This window comes from Callospermophilus lateralis, chromosome 6 (genome assembly GCF_048772815.1).
Source record: "Callospermophilus lateralis isolate mCalLat2 chromosome 6, mCalLat2.hap1, whole genome shotgun sequence".
In the NCBI taxonomy this organism is placed as follows: Eukaryota; Metazoa; Chordata; class Mammalia; order Rodentia; family Sciuridae; genus Callospermophilus; species Callospermophilus lateralis.
Window position 1 is genome coordinate 8,231,801 of NC_135310.1, and position 19,983 is coordinate 8,251,783.

The 19,983-nt window shown below is 56.6% G+C and overlaps 1 protein-coding gene across 1 annotated transcript; it reads right to left on the reverse strand.

Annotated features, from left to right (window-relative positions):
- Nucleotides 1–3,171: 3,171 nt before the first annotated feature.
- LOC143402247 (protein unc-93 homolog A-like) lies at nt 3,172–17,370 on the reverse strand. Its single transcript, XM_076859646.2, has 8 exons — nt 17,284–17,370; nt 16,003–16,184; nt 15,420–15,649; nt 13,830–13,955; nt 10,411–10,625; nt 9,175–9,310; nt 8,597–8,728; nt 3,172–3,437 (listed from the first exon to the last, which is right to left on the reverse strand). Exons 1-8 carry the CDS (start codon nt 17,368–17,370, stop codon nt 3,172–3,174), a joined length of 1,374 nt encoding a protein of 457 aa, XP_076715761.2.
- Between the last annotated feature and the right edge of the window lie 2,613 nt (nt 17,371–19,983).

Consider the following 19,983-nt stretch of genomic DNA (forward strand, 5'->3'; position numbering starts at 1 on the left):
TATAACTCAGTGTTTTTTCCCCTTAAAAAGTTATTTGTAGGATGTATAATAGGATAAAAAGCAAAAATCTGAATCCCATGCTGTAACACACTTAAGAATCAGCCTACAAATTTTTTTGAACATTTTTGCTTTATAAATCACTAAAAATAATAATTGCTACATAAGACTAGGTGTAACATATATTTAAGATATAAAACATATACCACATAATGCACATCAAAAACTTATCATTGCAGTTGACCATACTCTTTTCCAAAGTGGTCATTTTGATTTACTCTTTCTGTCATGTATGCATTGCAGTTGATCCTTCTCCTCTCCAATATTTGATATTGTTAGTCTTCTCAACTTTTGCTAATTGAGTTAGGTTATATTATAAGTGTCAAGATTTATAGACATTTTTAAATAAAAGAGATATTAATAAAATGATAAGTCAGTGAAAAATTGACATTGCTCATTTATTCACCAAATATTGTGTGCCTCATAGTTACCTATCACTAAGAAAACCATTGAAGCATATAAAGAATATTTTTAAAAAAGAAGATACAAATGCTCTTACCGTAGATTACAATATATGCAAAATTGAAGCATTCAAATAGTTCAAAATGACAGTATTATCATTTTTCACTTTTTGGTTTTTCTTCTTCTCTCCCTTCATAGTTTGTTTCTATACCTTTGGACTTTCCAGGAAAGAAACCTAGAAATGACCTCTAAGTCTGTTTATTTTTGTTTTATTCCTGCCATTCATCCTGTTAGCGCATACTTTGATTGCCAGTAATGTTAGTTCTCAGTCGTTATTTAAATACCTGAGGTAATAACTTTATACAGAGTAAAGATTGGCTCAATTGCTTTTGTACCTGTGCTGAGGCTGCACTTCATGGTGGGGTACACATGGCAAAGAAAAGCTGCTTACCTCTCTGGGCATGGTGGTGCTTGCCTGTAATCCCAGCAATGTGGGAGGCTAAGGCAAGAGGAGCTACGATGTTAATTTTATATATGTTAGCTATGTTATTTATAATTGTAAATAAATAATTAATATATAATTATATATATTATATAATTATATATTAATTATAATTAATATATAATTTATATATGTTAGCTATGTTATTTATAATTTTAAGTTGCTGTTGGAGACTGGGCTTCTCTGCATATCTCCTCCTGATTTTCCAATATCCACTCTGGGTCATTGAGTGAAGTGTGTGGGAGGGAGCACTGTCCAGCACCATCCTAGGCTCAGGGAGAGTAGGGGGTGGCCTCCAGCAGCAGGACTGACCCCTCTCGGCTTCATCCTCCAGGCCATGTCCGTCCACCCATGAGGCTCACTCAGCTCACGACAGGCCGCCCAGAGCATCAGACGTGTCTGTGGGCTCCCCGAGCGTCCCTTAGGCGAGGATTGACAAGTCAGGCTGCCAGATTCGGCTCCTCCCGACCAAGCTCCACGTGTAGGAGCCACGGTCAGTCAGGGACCATACAAATGAGGGTGCGTGGGGGGGCCTGCAAGGGATGGCTGAAAAGGGAGAGCAGAGGTGCTGGGAGGGAAGGAAGAAACGTCTAAGAGAAATTCTGAGGATGAGGTTTGGCCGGGTTTGGCCTAAGGGGGCATCTGATCACTCAGACCTGGTGCTTCCTGGGCAGGAGTCCAGACGGTGAGCGGTGGACAGGAGAGCCCTCCGTGGGCTTGGGCTGTAGCAGGATCCTCTTGTTTAGTAGCCCAGGTTGCAGGGAAAATGGTAGGTGTAAGACCAGTGAGAGGGCAGGCGGGCAGGAAGTGAGCAGAGGGGCCCTGCAGGGAGCAGGGAGCCCGAGGCCACCCCACGGGCCGGAGGATAGGGAACCACAGCTCACGGCAGGTGGCACAGCCAGGCTGAGCCTGGAGACAGCAGGAAGAGCTCTGCCTCCCGGACACGAGGGACTCGGGGAATTCTGCAGGGGGGGTGCCAAGCTCAGCTTGGGGCAAAGTGACACTCCAGGGGCCATGAACGCCCCGTGTGGCAGTGCAGGATGTATTTATTTGCCTGTGCCCTCTTGGCCAGTGCTGGCTGGAGAAGGAAGGTCCACCCCAGCATCTGCCCTTGTTTCATCTGCAGACAGAGGCCACCGTCTGTCACGGGGCTCAGGGAGCACTGGGGAGGGGACCATGGATGCAGGGAGCCCGTGGCTGGAACGCATCAGGGCTCTTGGGATGGCCTTCTCTCCACTTGCCATGGCGTGGCAGCTGCTGGAGGGCACACTACACGCTGGGACGCCGAGTTCCACTGGAGACGCTCCTGCCAACCGTGTGTGATGGCGTGGTGAGCCGTCTGCACAGAGGGCACCTGGAGCCCGGGCACAAATTCAAGGGGGCAGGGGGTGGGGCCTGGGCAAAGGTGAAAGGACACAGGACCACTGGGACCAAGAAGGACGGTGTGGAGAGAGTGTGGACAGCATTGCCCGCGGCAAGGAGGAGACACGTAAGGGACAGTGCACCCAGGAAGGAGTGACAGACACCTGTGTGCCCAGCTCAGGCATGGCAAGGTCCTCTGTCCCTGCCCAGTTGGAGGCATTCTGGATGATTCCGCTGGTCTGCAGCACGCCCAGTCACTTCCCCGATTGTCACAACACACGACTAAACATTCAGGGTCCTGCAGGTGAACTGGGCTGGCACGACGCAATGACAGAGAAATCTCTTTCTTTGGGTTCAGCGATGGCCTCTCTGACCCAGTTCCCACCAAGGAGGCAAGACAGGCAAGACAGAGGGGGAGCCTGCCTCAAACCCGGGTTTTATTAATGGGGGGGCTAACCCATGGAACATTCTATCCACAAAAGGGCAAAGGATAGGCTGACAACCCACAGGGGGTGTGATTCAACCCCATCGGGTGACGCCCACCCCCAGAGCTGCACCTTTCTATCCAGGCGGAGGTCAAAACCCCTTGCACTGCAGGTGCAATGCAGTCCAGCACCTCTTTACCCAGGAGGTCCAGGTGTGTGCATGGCCCTGTTCAGGGCGGCCCGGTTCCTGATGGTGTGCGAGCCTCTGGGAGATAAGCATCGGACAGGAAGCAAGTGCTGAATCTGCCATGTGAGTGTGGAGACCCTCTGTGGGCTCAGGAGGCTGCCTCCCTGCGTTCAGCTGGCTCGCCGCACCCCTTTGGAACTCGGGTGGTGGAAGTCCCTCACCATGGCCCACTGCTGTCACATCGCTGTCCCCGTCTCTTCCTCCACTGCTTGGCTGGTCTGTGTGGCCGTGAGGGTCTTGACCGGGCTCCTGGATTCCAGGTACTCAACAGTCCCGTAGGAGACCATGGCCACTGCCAGGACGCCCAGCAGGATGTAGAGCTTGACACTGACACAGAGAAAGGAGCTGTAGCCGAAGGCGGCGACGAAGCCCAGGGCCTCCCACATGCGATAACTGGCGAAAGCCGCTTCCTTGTTCCTCTCGAACAGGGTGCCAAAGAGAGCTGCAAGGGGAGGCGGCGTGAAAACCTGCGCCGACCCAGCGCCAGGAGGACGTCGGTGACAGAGCGCTCTGCCGCTGCCCAGTCCCCTCAGAACTGGACTTTCCGACCAGCCCTCCCTACAGACCAGGAACCCCAGCCGACAGAGGGGGCTGCACAGCCAGGCCTGGCCAGGGACAGCACCCTCCCCAGCCAGGAGCCAGCGAGGCCGGGCCAGCCTGGCTGCTTCACTCAGGGACCTTCTGGGAAGCTGCTGAGGAGCTGGCCAAGCCAGGACCGAAGCGCTGAGTTTTCAGAGGGCAGCAGTAAGGCTACTCCTACATCTGGGATTTTCATTCCAATCCTTGGAGGATTTTTCCCTTTAAGTCACTCTTTTTCTTAACATCTTAAGTGTTTTTTTTAATTTATTCTATGAAAGTTTTATTTTATTTTTTTGGAGGGAGGTAACCAGGGATTGAACTCTCGGACACTCAACCCCTGAGCCACTTCCCAGCCCTATTTTGATCTTATTTAGAGACAGTGTCTCACTGAGTTGCTAAACACCTCACTTCTGCTGAGGCTGGCTTTGAACTTGCAATCCTCCTGCCTCAGCCTCTCAAGCCACTGGGATCACAGAGGTGCGCCACCCCGCCTGGCATGATCTCATTCTTAATGGTCACACAGAAGTAGACATGTTTGGGGGTTATCCTGAGAACTTAGAGCAGAAGAATTCCACCAACAGATCCGGGGTGGAAGGCCCCTGGCCTGGTGAAGGAGCTCGTGTGGATAGGAGGTCCTCACAGGACGGTGCTGATGAGAAAGGCTGCCGAGGATCGGGATGGGGTAACGTGGCTCCCTGGATGGGGATAGGTCACGGTGTCCTGGTAGGATGGGGGTAGATTGATCAATACGAATCCAGGAAAGCCTCATTAAAGTGGCCTCACAGGACCGGTGCTGATTAAGGGCCCCACGGGGCTGGTATAGATCAGAAGGGCCTGACTAGGTGGATGGAGACTACGTTGTCTTCCCAGGGCTGGGACCACTTAACCTCTCCCAGGATCCTTATTTTGAAGTCCTAACCCAAGTAGCTCAGAGTGTGCTCCTATTTGGAGACAGGGTCTTGGCAGAGATTACTAAGTTCAATGAGACCACCTAGGTGGCCCTAATCAGATATGGGCAGTGTCCTTACAGCAGAGGAAATCAGGCCACAGACTCCCAGAAGTATCACTTTGAGGACACGGGGAGGGAGGCCATCTGCAAGCTCAGAGACGGGCCTCAGCGGGCAGCAGCCCTGACCACACTGGCTGTCCAACTCAGGCCCCCACAAACGTGAGTGCTGTCAAGTCCCCTGGCTACGGTGGGACTGGCAGCTGCTGCAAACTCACGCAGTCTGATAAAAGCTTGCAGATGAAAGTCAGCCACTCAGCTTCCTGTCCCTCTGGGTGTGATTTTGGACACACCTACATGAGGTCTGCTAGAATCCCATCTCTGGACAGGACAGAGGAGCAGGTGCCTCTGGGAGGCCAGCTTATAAGATGACATGAGGACCTGCCCCAGTGTCTCCAGGTCACTGTCCAGCTCCGCCCAGCCTGCTGCTTCTCCCACCCTCTTCACAAAGACCACCCATAGCCCCTGAGCTGCCACAGAGCCTTCCCAGTATGCACGAGGCCATCCTGACAGCCTCGACACCTCCCTCCTCCTCCTGCCTAGACACATTCTAGTCTCTCTGCCAGCCCTCCCCCTCCCCCTGCTCCTCCCCCTCTCCTGATATTCCCACGCAGAGGGGAGTCCCCACCAGCATGGAGAAGTTGGGTCTTCCCAAGCCCTGTGACAGGGTGTTGCTGAGATGCTGAGGCTGCCTTGAGCTGGTGATCCTCCTGCCTCAGCCTCCTGAGATGCTGGGAATATAGCTATGCACCACCTTGGATGGGGGGCTGTGCCTTCTAGAGCAGGGCAAGGTCTGGGGAGCTCAGGGGAGCTCAGGGGAGCCAGCAGCAGAGACCCAGAGTTAAAATGCCTCTCCTGGCCACGACGGCTACCTGCAAACACACTCCGGGAGACATCACCAAGTACATGAGAATAACTGTTCTGCCCTGGGAGTTACGTCTTGGGAAAAGAAAATAATGTACCCTACTACAAAATACAGAAGTCATTCCACCTGAAACTACCCCTTATCCAAGGGTCCCTTGTTCTAGTCATTCACTGGACTTCAGCATTTGTTATGCCTGGGCTCTTAGTAACTTTGCCCAATTTTGACTTTTTTTTTTTTTTTGCCTGAGAGTATGTTCTATGTCAATATAAAGAAAGGAATTAACACAATTGTTTGTGTGCCACAGGGAGGAAAAATGCAAACATTCTCACTACAATCCTGTTAAACATCTAGGGAGTGACAGTATGGAAGCTGTGGAGCTGTTTAGCCAGTTCCTTCCTTGACTTGGAGTGCAGAAGTATTTTAGAGGATGCTCCTGCCAGGTGTGGCGGCACATGCCTGTAATCCCAGTGGCTCAGGAGGCTGAAACAGGGGGATTGTAGGTTCACAGCAGCCTCGGCCACTTAGAGAGGCTGTGAGCAACCTACTGAGACCCTGTCTCAAAGTAAAAATTTAAAAATTTAGATGTGACATGATTATGTCACTCAGTAAATCACATTTGTCTCTGTGGTGCAGGTTTCACCAAAGCCACTGCCTCCACTGAGGTCGTAGGGAGGGTCAGGAGACCAGCTCCGAAGCCCAGGGCTGGCATTGAAGCTGCTCCGTGAACAGGAAGAACATTCGGGTCATGGGAAAGGACCTGTCCTGGGGTCCAGTCCAGGATCTGAAGGAACTGTGTACTTTTATACCAAGTGTCAGGGGAAAGCCGTCCCCTACCTGGCACACTGGGGTGTAGCTGGTTTGCAGATTTTCCTTATTGAATTTCTAATCCCCCAGTGTCTCCTGGGTAAGGGTGGAACAGTGCCGTCTCAAGGTCTTCCCTTGACAGGGCTTTTCTGAGCCATGTCCCTCCAAGGGGCCCTGTGATCCCGTCACTGCAAGATCTGCCAGACACAGTGCTGTCTGCTTGGGGCACCCTCCTTCCCTGAGGTGGAAATGCAGGCCAGAGGGCTCCCTGCCCTTTTCAACCACCAGCCAGACATACACCCCTGCTCCCACCCCCATCGCCCAAGAACATCTGCTTCCTGCTCTCCCGAGTGCCCTCCCTGCAAACCTGTTCACTCTCTCTGCAGGAAGCAGAGTCATCCAACTGCACAGAGGCCCACACCCCTGACCTCAGCTGCCACTTCCCCGGGAGCCTCGCCAGCACTACTGCCTGGGTCAGGACACCACTGTCTGGGTCAGGACACCACTGTCTGGGTCAGGACACCACTGTCTGCATCAGGGCTCCACTGTCTGGGTCAGGGCTCCACTGTCTGGGTCAGGACTCCACTGTCTGGGTCAGGGCTCCACTGTCTGGGTCAGCACACCACTGTCTGGGTCAGCACACCACTGTCTGGGTCAGGACTCCACTGTCTGGGTCAGGACACCACTGTCTGGGTCAGGACACCACTGTCTGGGTCAGGGCTCCACTGTCTGGGTCAGGACACCACTGTCTGGGTCAGGGCTCCACTGTCTGGGTCAGCACACCACTGTCTGGGTCAGGGCTCCACAATCTGGGTCAGGACACCACTCTCTGGGTCAGGACACCACTGTCTGGGTCAGAACACCACTGTCTGGGTCAGCACACCACTGTCTGGGTCAGGACACCACTGTCTGCATCAGGGCTCCACTGTCTGGGTCAGGACACCACTGTCTGGGTCAGGACTCCACTGTCTGGGTCAGGACACCACTGTCTGGGTCAGGGCTCCACTGTCTGGGTCAGGGCTCCACTGTCTGGGTCAGGACACCACTGTCTGGGTCAGGGCTCCACTGTCTGGGTCAGGACACCACTGTCTGGGTCAGGACACCACTGTCTGGGTCAGCACACCACTGTCTGGGTCAGGACACCACTGTCTGGGTCAGGGCTCCACTGTCTGGGTCAGCACACCACTGTCTGGGTCAGGGCTCCACTGTCTGGGTCAGCACACCACTGTCTGGGTCAGGGCTCCACTGTCTGGGTCAGCGTACCACTGTCTGGGTCAGAGCTCCACTGTCTGGGTCAGGGCTCCACTGTCTGGGTCAGGGCACCACTTTCTGGGTCAGGGCTCCACTGTCTGGGTCAGGGCACCACTGTCTGGGTCAGGACACCACTGTCTGGATCAGGGCTCCACTGTCTGGGTCAGCACACCACTGTCTGGGTCAGGGCTCCACTGTCTGGGTCAGCACACCACTGTCTGGGTCAGGACACCACTGTCTGGGTCAGGACACCACTCTCTGGGTCAGGACACCACTGTCTGGATCAGGGCTCCACTGTCTGGGTCAGCACACCACTGTCTGGGTCAGGGCTCCACTGTCTGGGTCAGGGCTCCACTGTCTGGGTCAGGGCTCCACTGTCTGGGTCAGGACACCACTGTCTGGGTCAGGGGTCCACTGCCTGGGCCATGGCTCCCTCCATAACCGTGGGGGTGGGGGCCGAGTTAAATTTCCACTCTCCACGCTGCTTCCCCCGACCCCAGTCCTGCCACCGAACTGGATGAGGACTTAGGCCTGTGACTCCTGCCATCATCATGGGTGTTCTACTTCCTCCCAGTCACCAGTCCCCCAAGTACATCAGGGGTCCCTGGGGACAGCTCTGTGGGGCTGCACCTGGACCCTGTCACCTCTCCTTGGCATTCTGGTCCTGTCCCACATCTGTGCCGGGGTGGGGGGGGGACCACCAGTGTCTGCCTCACCATTTCCCATGGCCTGGCGTCAAGGTCACCCATCCTGTGATCTGGTGCCTGTATGTGGCCCACTCTCTGAACCCCGCAGGCCTCTCTCCTCCTCCCCCTCTGCTCAGCTTCTGGTCACCCAGGGACCACCAGGCCATGCAGGTGGCTCACCCTGCACAGCTGGAGCTGAACAGACACTCAGAGACATACTGCAGACCCAGAGCTCGGTGAGAAGCCCTCACAGTCCGGGCTCCCTCTCCCTTCCCCCACGCAAGCACCTGGCCTCTGACGGAGCCTTGGGCTGGCTGGGGTCTGGCGGCCACACCAGCGGCTGTCCTCTCCCCTGCCATCTGCCCAGTGACTGAGCAAGGGGGCCAAGGGGCTGGGCTCTGCTCACTCACCATTGTTCTGCGTCTGCCAGACAGCGTCCCCCATGCCCCAGAGGCCGGGGAGCAGGAAGAACACTGCCATCTGGGAGGAGCGTGGACGCCACAGCAGGAGGGCCACGATGCAGGAGAGGTGGGTGGCTGTACCTGGGACAGAGGGAGGGGCCAGGACACGCAGTGCTTAGACCCCAGCAGAGGAGCCACATTTCCTCCTCTGCCCCCTGCCTAGCCGTCACCACAGTGTGAGGGGACCGCAGGTCTCTTGAGCAAGCTGGGGCATTGTGCCACCTGATCCGGGTGGACCTCTGGGCTCCAAACCTGCCTCAGAGAACCTGTCCCGTGGACTGCAGCTGCCTCAGCCTGGGGGGTTATAGGCTGTCTTCTCTGGACCTCAGGTGGCTCCTAAGCTGAGGGGACTTAGACTCAGTGACTGCAGAGGGGCTTCTCATGAGGGTGAGCCTAGGGCCCTTGTCAAATGTTTCTACGGAGCTCCTGGGCCTCCGAGCTACTGGGTGGCACCTGTGCCATCAGTCCCCACCCCCTGTCTGAGCAGTCCCCCCCTTCCACTGCCGAACTGGGAGGGGGCCACCTACCCAGCACGTAGATGGCTCTCCTGCCCGTGTAGTGGGAGAGCCTCCCAAACAACAGAGAGCAGAGCGCAGTGGACGCAGAGAAGCAGATCATCACGTAGCCCACAAACTGGATGCCCAGGACGCAGGTGACGAAGGACTGCAGGAAGCACAGGGGGCCGTCAGCAGGGCCCACGCTCCTCTGTGGCTCCAGCCCCAACTCCCTGTGCTGCTGAGAACCACTGGCCCTGGGACAGCAGGCACACTCCTATCTGCAGGCCCAGCACAGGGGACGACACTCGTGACCGTAGGGACATCCCCCCCAGGGTCACAGCTGAAAAGAGAGCGAGTGGACAGACTTCTACGTGGAGTCCTCCCCGTTCTGTGCCCGGTGTCACCGTCTAGGCATCGACCCACGGCACTGGGAGGGACAATCGTCCACCAACCCCATCACTTCCTACTGGCCCTAAAGACAGAAGAAGATGGTTTGAAAATGGGGGTCTAGCAGGAGAGGCCAGGAGCTGAGATGCTGCCCTGCCAGTCACAGGAAGTCCCTGGGCACCCTCAGCACACACTGCCATCCTGGGCAGGACCAAGGCAGACACCCAGGAGAAGGGCCGGGCTGACGGCAGCCCACATGGAGACTGCTCACCTGGGCTGGGGCACAGACAGCCCTGATGGCTTTGGGGTGTCCAAAGGCCAAGTGGACTTTGGGTTGTCCTGTTTGCCTCTTTGGAACCTTCGAGACCCTCCCTCCACACCGGAGACTGCCCTCCGTATAGCACTGACACACGCAATTCACCACACCAGACAGTCCTGGGGCACACTCGTCCCTCAAGGATGCTTGTCCTTGATCTGAAATTCAGTCTGAATGGGCAGCTGCCCCAATGGTGCTGGTAGGCAGCTCGACCAGGGAGGCGGGGTGGTGGGAATGAGGCAGGAGGACCAAGCCCTGGAGGGCAGGCCTAGGTGACCCAGACTAGCCAGTCCAGCCTTGATTGTGGCCCTCTTAAGGTTACATAATGCCCAGAGTGTGGTGGGGACAGGGATGTCAACTCCCACCCAGGACCTGAGAGGGCCTGTGGGTCTGAAGGTACTTGGGGCTGAGTCACACACTCAGCCCTGCCAGGGCCAGGACCTCTGTGGGCTGTTCCCACCCTGGACCTGGGTAGGTGGCCCTGGGACCCTGTGTCCCTTCAGGTGCAGATGGGGCAGGGGCACCAGTCGGGCGGTGACTGCATGAGCTGCTGCAGGGCCTACCCTGGTGTACTCTCCAGAGAGGAACCCCTGCTGCAGTCCACTGTACATCAGCAGCAGGGTCAGGAGGCACAGGCGCTTGTCCCTGAAGAGCTTGAAGGTTGACAGTAAGGTGGACCCAAGGCGTGGTGGCTTCGTCTCGGCCTCGTTCTGGGATTCACTGTCCTCTGTGGCTTCCAGAAACACGGCTGTCAGCAGGATGGCCAGGACGCCAATCGCTGAAAGGGGCAGAGGGGCAGGGAGCTTCAGTGTGGACAGGACTCACCCAACTGCTTCCTGCCTTCCCACAGGCTCTCCCAGTCCAGATGCAGGTGCCGTCAGACACACCAGACCTCAGCCAAGCCTGGGACCCCACGTGCCTAGCCACACAGACACACATGTTGCTCGTGGTCAACGTGGGGCCTCCAGGCTTCCACGGGGAACCTGCCATGGACCCACACTATCTTCACGGGCACAGGAGACACAACAGCTGGAGAGACCCCAGGCCACCGTCTGTCTGAATTCCTGCAGCAATGTCTACCGACAGCAGACTTTTTAGGAAAACAAGTCCCATCAGGGTACCATGTGCTACACTCGTGTTTATTTTGAATCTTTTACCTAAAATACTTTGGTGGGAACTGGTTAAATGGAGTGGATGCCATCACAGTGGGTCACGTTCGCTGCAGGGGATAAGGACAGAACTCTATTACCCAGGTGGAAGAGGCCACCAAGATCAGTAAAGAAGAGACAAAGCAAGTGCTGAGCCAGGTGCTGACCATGTGCCACCCGTGCTCAGCAAGGGGGACATGGGGATTTAGTTCCTATGTGCCCTGAAGGACTGGAGAGAAGCAGACTGGGGCGGAGGGACAGTGCTGAGGGGCTGCACAGCCTTTTATCTGAACCACGTCAACGGGCTGCTGTGTAAACTGCTGTTTCTAACAGTGATGGGATCCGCTCCGAGGGAGCATCCTGGACCCCCAGGTGCCAGGCCTCAGGAGCCAATGAGTCCCCTCCTCCCCGCCTGCCCCTGGCACGCCCTCCTGTGCCTCAGCCCTGCTCTGGGTGGGGCCAAGCTGCTGCAGGTGGTGTCTCTCCACAGAGTCCCTTTCACTCCCAGCCGGTTCTCGGCTTTCTGGCAACAGGGATGACCCCGTGTGGGTGACACAGGCTAGACGGAGGGAGTCTGGTCTTTCCCTTCCTCCTGGCACCACTGGCCCTCAGAACACTTTGCAAGGACTCCTTCCCAGGGCGAGTATCTCAGACCTGCCCTCCTTGAAGTTGGTGTGAAGGATTCGTCTCCGTCTCTCTGACCTCGCCACCCCTCCCCTTTCATGACCAAGGGGCACTGGGGAGGCTCACCGAGCTCTGCAGCTGACCAGCCCTCACCAGCCACGTCAGGGCCTTCACCACTCGCACAACCGACAGCTGGGTGTGGGGCACAGGAGCTCCCTGGCATCCCCAGCTGAACAGGCCCCTCCAGAGGAAGTCTGGAGTCTGGCTGCGTGTGAATCAGGGGGAAATCATGGTTTCCTCTCCTCTGCGGAGAAGGGAGCTTGGGAGAGGCAGGTCAGCATGCAGAAGCCACACACCTTTGCTAGGAGCCAGGTGTGTGCAGACACCATGTGACCCAGTTCCCTCAAGGCGGTGGGGGATGTTGTGCAGGTAACGCTCTCGCCCTAAAGAAACTGGCTGCCAGAAACTTCTTCATGAGTACAAGGTCAGGGAGCCTGAGGTCACTAAGTCACCGTGCTCTGCAGGTGCCAAGTATCTAATGAGCAGCACCTGGGGCTAAGGCAAAGGAGGACTTGAAGGATGGCCTGAGGGTGCCACCCGTGCAGGGCAGGAGGGAAGGAGGGCCCGCGAGCCACGGACGCGCCGAGGGGCTCTCCTGTGGTCTGTGCCACTCCTCTAGATCTGGGTCAGCACTCGGCCTGTGACCACATCCTGCTACCACCTGCTGCCGTTACCGTTGACTGACCCACATCTCTGGCCTTCCCCGGGTGAAGACAGAACGAGCAGTTTCTTGAGACCAGGGGATGCCAGGAGCCTAATGTCCACTCCCAGATCCATCTCTCAGGGTGGTCACCCCAGGTCTGGAGTCCTGGAGCCATGGTCTCTGCTCTTGGTTGTCCAACTAGAGAGTGCAGAGCAGGGACGTGATCTCAGCTCAGCCTGGACACTGCCGTGAGCTGGGCCTACCTGCTCCCGTGGGGGACAGGGAAGGAAATGCAGGGAAAGCGGAAAGCTCAGGCCTGGCTGACCTCTACCCCTGTCCCCAGCACCAGACCCACAGAACCTGGGAACCCACGGGAAAGCACAGGCCACAGCCCGCTCCTCACCGACTCCCTCCACACCCTCCACTCTCCTTCCCAGCCACTCATCGGGCCTCAGACACCTTGGAGGGTCACCAGTCTCTGCTGTCCAGCCATGCTCCTGAACCTCCAGGCTCTCGGTCCCTCTGACCCTCTCACACCCACTCCCTGCTGCTTCTGCTCTCTTGTGTGCTCTGACTCCCCGTTTGCTCTTCCGTCTTCTGCAGGGCTCCCATGCCCTGGCCAGCCTGTGAGCACTGAGTCGCCCAGGCTATGGACCGTCCTCCCTGAAGCCCTTCCTGCTTCTTCCTCCCTAAAAACTCATCTCCTCCTGAGATCTCAAACTTGGCCCCTAGATGCCCCCAGACCCTCTCCTGTATCTGGTCCCCTGTACACTCTGAAGGGTCACCTGCCCCATCAAGCCAAATGCCTGCAGGCCGGTTGCCCTCAGCCACTTCTCCCTGTGTCTGCACACACACCCACTGGTCTTGTCCTCACTGTCCAGATGCTGCCTGTGTCCCTCGCTGCTCCTCCGGGTTGTGGCTCCCTGCTGGCTGGTCACCACCCAGCTTTCCTGCATCCCCACATCAGGTGGATATGAAAATCTGCCCAGGAAACAGATCTGCCCTTGTCCTTGGGTCTTTCACAGTAGCCTTGACCAGTCTGACCACCTGTCTCAGACAGCCCACAGTGTCCCCCCAGTCGCACCTCCATCCACCCTTCCTGGCCTTTCAGGGTCACCTGGATGGAGTTGGTCCTCAATGCCTTGGTCCCCTGGATGGGGTCTGTGGTAGCTGCTCGCCTAGTGAGCTAGCTGTGGCCAGTGAGCTGGCCAAGTGTGGCTAGGGAGCCTTAGAAACAGACTTTGGGATTTAATTGGTTGGAATGTGGCTGATGGCCAGTGCATGGGGCTCTGGGGATGAGAAGAGATTTAAATGTCACGGGCACCCTGCAGGGTAGCGCTGGCCCACATGCCTGCTTTCCAAAGAGAAGCCCCTGAAGACCTCCAGACCACACAGGGCAGGGGTGCTGAACGGAGACGGACCACTTAGGAGCTGGGAAGGTGCTCTTCAACCCAGGAAGAGGCTGGGCTTGGCCTTCGTGGGACTCTCTTGGGCTCAGGACACGTACCGGTGTAGATGCCCAGCAGTGTGTAGATCAGCTCCTGGGAGGGGCGGTGGGTGCTGTTGGTGGGTGCTGTGGCCATCAGGCAGTCGTTGGCCCCACAAGACTCGGGGTGCTCCTCTGGGGTGGCCTCTGTGGGGTCAGGAGTGTTAAGGTCTGTAAACAAGTCAGATTGGCACCTGTTATTTTGCCAGAGAAATGTTAAAGTCTGTAAACAAGTCTGGATGGCGCCTGGCCAAATGCCAGAGGGAGTGGTTTGTAAAGTAACAAAAGCGAGCCATTAAGTGTGGAGATTCCTGATTGGTTGACTGCTGTAACTAGTTTATGCTAATTAAGATAAGCTGTGTAAAATGTGTAAATACCTCGGTTGTCCTACAATACACGGCTCTCACTCCTGCTGCATCAATGTACACAAGTCATTCGTCACCCCCCGCTTATTCTGCTGCAGCCGGACTGCGGCAAGGAGCAAACAGCCTATGAGAGTCCTGGTGATAGAGTCCTGGGCGTCGGAATGGGAACAGGGCGCAGGGTGGTGGAGCCTCTGAGGCAGGACGTGGAAGGACCCAGCTGTTTGACAAGGACCAGGGCACGTTCACCCTTAGGCACACCCTGATCTCAAGACCCCTCATCAGGGAGGGAGAGGGTCAAATCCGCTTTCTGCCGAGACAGGGAAGAGCACACGCAGCATGGGCCTGGCTACTTCGTGCCCTCTCCTAACGCACCGCAGTCGGTGTCCAGGGTCTGCATGGCACAGCCTCGTGACAGTGACCTCGCAGCACTGTCTGGCGAGACGTGCAGCACAGGGACGGAAGGCCGTGAGAGCTGAGGGCACCAGGCGGTGGGTGCGGAAACCCCGCTGGCCCTGAGGATGTGTGCCCTGGGTTCCTGCCCTCAGCTCCCAGGCCTGAATGTCCAGTGAGCCTGCTGCTGCACTCGCCAGGGCCCAGACGTAGCCCTCCCTGCTGGGGGACAGCAAGAACCAAGCCCCTGTGGTCTCCCTGTGGGGATGCCAGTAGCCAGTGATGATGGTGCTCTGGAAAGAGCAGGAGGTTTGGCTACAGCTTCCCAAAGCTGGGCTCTACCTGGGAGAGCAGGAGCTGGGCCAGGCTGCAGGACAGGGTCAACCCGACAGCAGCAAGAGGCCAGAGCCTTTCCCCCAGGGCCGGCTCCTGCCCAGCTCCTCTGGCCAGACTGAGATCCTCCACACGGTGGTGTGCAAGTCACGGTCCACATCACGGCTGGGCAAGGGACACTTAAGGCAGGTGACGCAGGGCTCCGCCATGAGTGCACCTCTTGTTACAGGAAGGACTGGCCACAGAACTTTAAAAAGCTGCCCATGGATTAATTCCATAGGAAATAGTCAGGCAAACCTGTTCTTTGCCCCCAAGGAAGCCATGACTCCATGGACCCTTGCTCCCTGGGAGGGGGCAACGTGTGGAGATGGATCTTCAGACCCTGACTGTCCTTGGAGGAGCAGGGTCCGCATGTGACTCTGCAGCTGGGGCCAGCTGAGGGCCTCCTCTGGGAACAAGGGCAAGTGCCTACGTGCTGTCCGCCCTCTTGGAGGTCACCAGGGACACCCTGTTCTTCCCTTACCTTGAGTGGGAGTCTGCCCAAACACCAGAGAGGAGATCAAGTTGCCCCACACCCCAGAGGACTGGAAGATGAGGAAGAAGATGCCGAAGTACTGGTTCACCATGTCCTCGCCGAGCTCGCCCACTTCCTGTGCATGCGTGTTCCCCAGGACCGTGAGGTAGGTGCACTGAGCAGACCACAGGGGGGCCGCTCCCAGCCCCAGCAAGATGGAGGTGGGGATCAAGGTGAACCTGCAGAAAGCAATGGGTGGCCCCTGCATCCCTGCCCTTGATCCTGGCCACGCCTCCCAGACTCACCCTCCTCAACTGAAGGTTGAGGTTCTTCCTGCCATTACTGGGGCCATGGAGCCCGTGGGGTGCAAGGGAAGCTGAGGGCCGTGGACAGATCCCAGGAAGAGGTCAGCACTGGAGGTCAGGAGGAAGAGAGGGAGCCATTGGGAAGGCAGGGAAGTCCTGGTGGGAAAGTGGGGAGGGGGCTGCCAGTCAGCCTCCCGCAGAAACTGAAGGGACCAGCACAGAGGAGCGCAGTCAGGTGCCACCAGAGTCCTGCAAACCAGGAGGTGGGGGGGTGGGAGGGCGGGTACCAGCTGGCGTAGAAGTTGCCCAGGGAGAAGGCCACGTAGCAGCACATGGAGCCAACAATGGTCCACTTGCAGCCACATCTCTTGATGAGAATGGGTGGAAGGAACATGGAGGACAGGAGGACAGCGCCGTAGAGCGTGCCGAGCGTCGCCACCCCCATGCCGTCCTCGCTGTAGAGGCTGCTCTGTGGAAACAAGACTGGCCTGTCAAGGAGGGGGAGGAATAGGCAGGGGAGGGGTGTGGGTGCGAGGACCTGTGGGCTCAAGGCCACCTCAGGTCCCCAACCTAGCAACAGGCCCTCTTGTGCTAAGGACACTGCAGGTAAGTGGCGTAAGGCCAGCAGCCTGTCAACAGCAGGCACGGGCACCCTGCTCCCTGTAAGTGTGGAGGTGGGGACACCCGCCGGCCTCAGCACCTGGGAGGAGGACCAAGAGAAGCTGCTGGAAGGCCTCCTTCTGCGTGGAAGCAGAGGGCCCTTCTGCCAATCCTCCTGCAGCGCTGGAGCAGTACTGAACTCTGGTTCAATACTGGGCATGCAGTAGGAGGCCACTTCTTGACCTGGTTGACAAACCATGGGAGACTGTGGTCATCACCAGAAGTTCCAAAACGGTGTCATTGTATGACAGCCCTGGCCACAAGGTGCAACACTGAGCAAACTGCTCTCAGGGACAGCGATGGCCTGCCTCCTGCCAGTCCATGGAACTCTCTGAAGGTCTAACTGCCAGTGAAAGATCAGACTTGAAGTCATGTCGACTCAACCCAGGTCCATGGCACCAGCACCAGAGCCTTCTGGAAACCATGGGGTTTTGTACGACTCGGACTCAGGAGGAAGCAGTCCATCAGTAGTTCAGAAGGAAGACTGTTCTGCCCAGGTTCACACTTTTGCTTAAAGGCAGCATGGGATCGATGAGGTCTAGCAAGGTTTGATAGATTGTTATTTCTGCACAGAGCACAAAGCCAGGGGCGGGGAGCCATGGAATTCAGGATTTTTCTTGTGTCTCCTTCTGACCACCAAAGGCAAATCGTCCTCTAAAGCACTCTCTCGAGACACTGGCTCTGCTTGTCCAAGGGTCACACAGTGTACAGCCCGTGGAAATGTAAGTAGGACTGACGCTGTCAGGTTTGTATTAAAACACAGTCTGTTCTGGAGAATTCAGAGGCACGGGGCGAAGAGAGTCTAGGGTGCATTGACAAAGGAAATGGCCTTGCACTATCTGTTGCCTGTGGCTCTGGAGGCAGGACAAGCTTAGAGGTCAAGGTCATGTTCCAAGGCCCACACCTACCTGCAGGTTCTGCAGACCTCCGTAGGCTGTGAAGAGGAGGAGGAATCCAAAGGAGACCACGAGGACGTTCCTCAGGCTTCTCTCCATGGTGCCAGCTCAGGGTCCACTGGCAGTGGGCACATAGAGGTGGAGCTCCCTGCAAGAAGCAAGTCGGCACAGGGAAGCCACCTGAGCCAGGGTGCCATCCTCCCTCTGAGTCACAGTGTGCTAGCCGTCAAGGCTGCTACTAGTTAATGAACTTGGTCACACTGGGCCCCGGAGCACCAGGGTGTGTTACTCATTTACCTTCCTGCATCTCACCTCGACCCCTTCCTCTGAGGCAGTGCGGGTGGCTCTTCTCAGCCGGTACACGATGGCACTTTCACTTTACTTTGGATAGGTGTGATCTCATGGCAAAGTGATACACTTCCTATTCTACATGTGCATGCTACCTACCTTCTACCTGGAAAGAAGTTGTCAACAGTGCTGAATGTGGAAGGTTCTTCTGTCCTAAAAAGCAAAGCATAAATGTCAACCCCAAGGCACCGAGTTCAACTTCTGAAAAGGAGCTGATATGAAGACACCCCAGGCCCAGCCTTGGCATTGCAAAGACCCGATGATCTTACACTGTTGAGGCCATTTAAGAAGATTCCATGAGTAGGACTCTTTACAACATGCAGAGCACCCAGTGGGCCCATTTCATGTCACCCACACAGCACTCTTCTATCTATCTAAGAAATCTAAGACCTGTTACACACAGGACACAGCTTCAGCCAAGGGGTTGGACATGTCCCTTCTCGAGCAGTGCTGGTCGGGTCAGCAGTCACTGGCCACATGCAACAGCTGAGCTCCTGACCTGCAGCAGGTGGAGCTGTGACTCAGAACCTTCCCCTGCATTCAGGCTGACTTTCATTTTGTGGGTCTGACATCTGGACTTGTTGACGCATCAGGTCTTCACCGAGAGCCTACTGTGTGTCACTGACTGCTGTACAGTCTCTGGGGAGCTCAAGACTCTTCAAGCCCATGGAAAGGCCTGTTCCGTAACATCAGTTCACATCCGAGTGCCTCCAGGGCAGCTCTGTGAGAGTTAGAGGCGGTCCCTGCTCTTCTCTTGAAACCCACTCCGTCTGCAGGTCTGGGGAGCCTGGAGGGCTGCTCAGCAGGACCGCAGGCCAGGGAGGGTGTGATCCAGGGTGGGCAGCCAGGCGCCTGGGACCTCAGCGCGGCCCTGAGCCTGCACTCGCTGGGAGGCGGCAATTGCTCGTTGCTGGTAGTGGAAGCACAGACGCCTGCATCTGTGAGCTTCCGGTTCCCCGGTCAGTTGACATTCTGTGAGATTCTGTGAAATCATTTGCTGAGACAAGGAGTCAATTCATCTTTGAAAATTTTCTAAATGACTGTCCTTCCAGCACCTTTTATGGATTTTGCTTTGGAAAGTTCTTTCTCATGACTAACCTCTTTCCATAGCTGGGAGGGTATCATTTCTCTTTGAGCATCACGAGGGGTCTGTTACCTAGACTCTGTGATCCTGCAAACCCAGCAGCAACGAACGAACACCAAGGAGTGTGTGTGTGTGTGTGTGTGTGTGTGTGTGCGCGTGTGTGTGTATGTGTGTGTGCGTATGTGTGTGTGCGTGTGTGTATGTATATGTGTGTGTATGTGTGTGTGCGTGTGTGTATGTGTGTGTGCGTGTGTGTATGTGTGTATGTGTGTGCGTGTGTGCGTGTGTGTATGTGTGTGTATGTGTGTGTGCATGCGTGTGTATGTGTGTGTGTGCGCGTGTGTGTATGTGTGTGTATGTGTGTGTGTATGTGTGTGTGTGTGTATGTGTATGTGTGTATGTGTGTGTGCGTGTGTGTGTGTGTGGCATACACGCGTGCAGGCCCGTCTCCATTCTGGCGTGTTCAGCGGCCCTCTCTAGCTGCCCGGCAGGGCTGGGGAGTGAGGGGGAAGTTCAGGGCTGGGATTGTGGCACAGTACCCTCCTGGCAACCTCCAACACACCTGGCCCCCTCACCCCCCCACTTTCATGTGTGGCGCCCACTTCTGCTGACATGTGGGGAGCAAGAAAAACAACGCTCAAGCCCCCGTCCCTGAACGGGTACCGTGACCTACGTTGCTGCTCGCCGGCCATGTTGACCGTCTTGCTCTAAGAAACGTGGCCATCATGAGATCTCCCCACCACTCATTTCCCAGTCTCACACCCGCTTCTGTGTTCCAGGAAAGACTCACCCCAAGGAACGGCCTCCCCAAGCTGCTCACTGAGGCTCTCCTGCCCCCAGTGGACACCCGGGTGACCCCTTGGGTCGAGGCTAGACCCAGGCCCTCCAGGTCCCGTCCCTTGTCTCATGGTCAGCTGGTGGGGACTAGAGCATTTGACCTCCTGAAACTGGCAGGACCAGAGGAAACCACGTCCTCACAGCTGGTGTCCTGGGCCTTCCCGCCCCTGGACTCTAGATCACCCTCTGAATCAGGCCAGCCCTACCCGAGAGGTTTAAGCAAAGTGGATGCTCCCATCAAGGGCCGTCCCCATCAAAGTCCATCTCCTGGCCCCTCTGCCCTTGTGCAGGACTCCCAGGGAGAGGCCACCAAGGCCTAGGTCTCCTTTCACAGGGGAGGACTGCAGCCTCCGCCGTCAGTGCCGCTGGGTGAGGCCGTTTCTCCTCTGGGGGCTGCTCCAGCCTTTCTCTAAACCAGGAGCACCCCACGTCTGCTGGGGGGA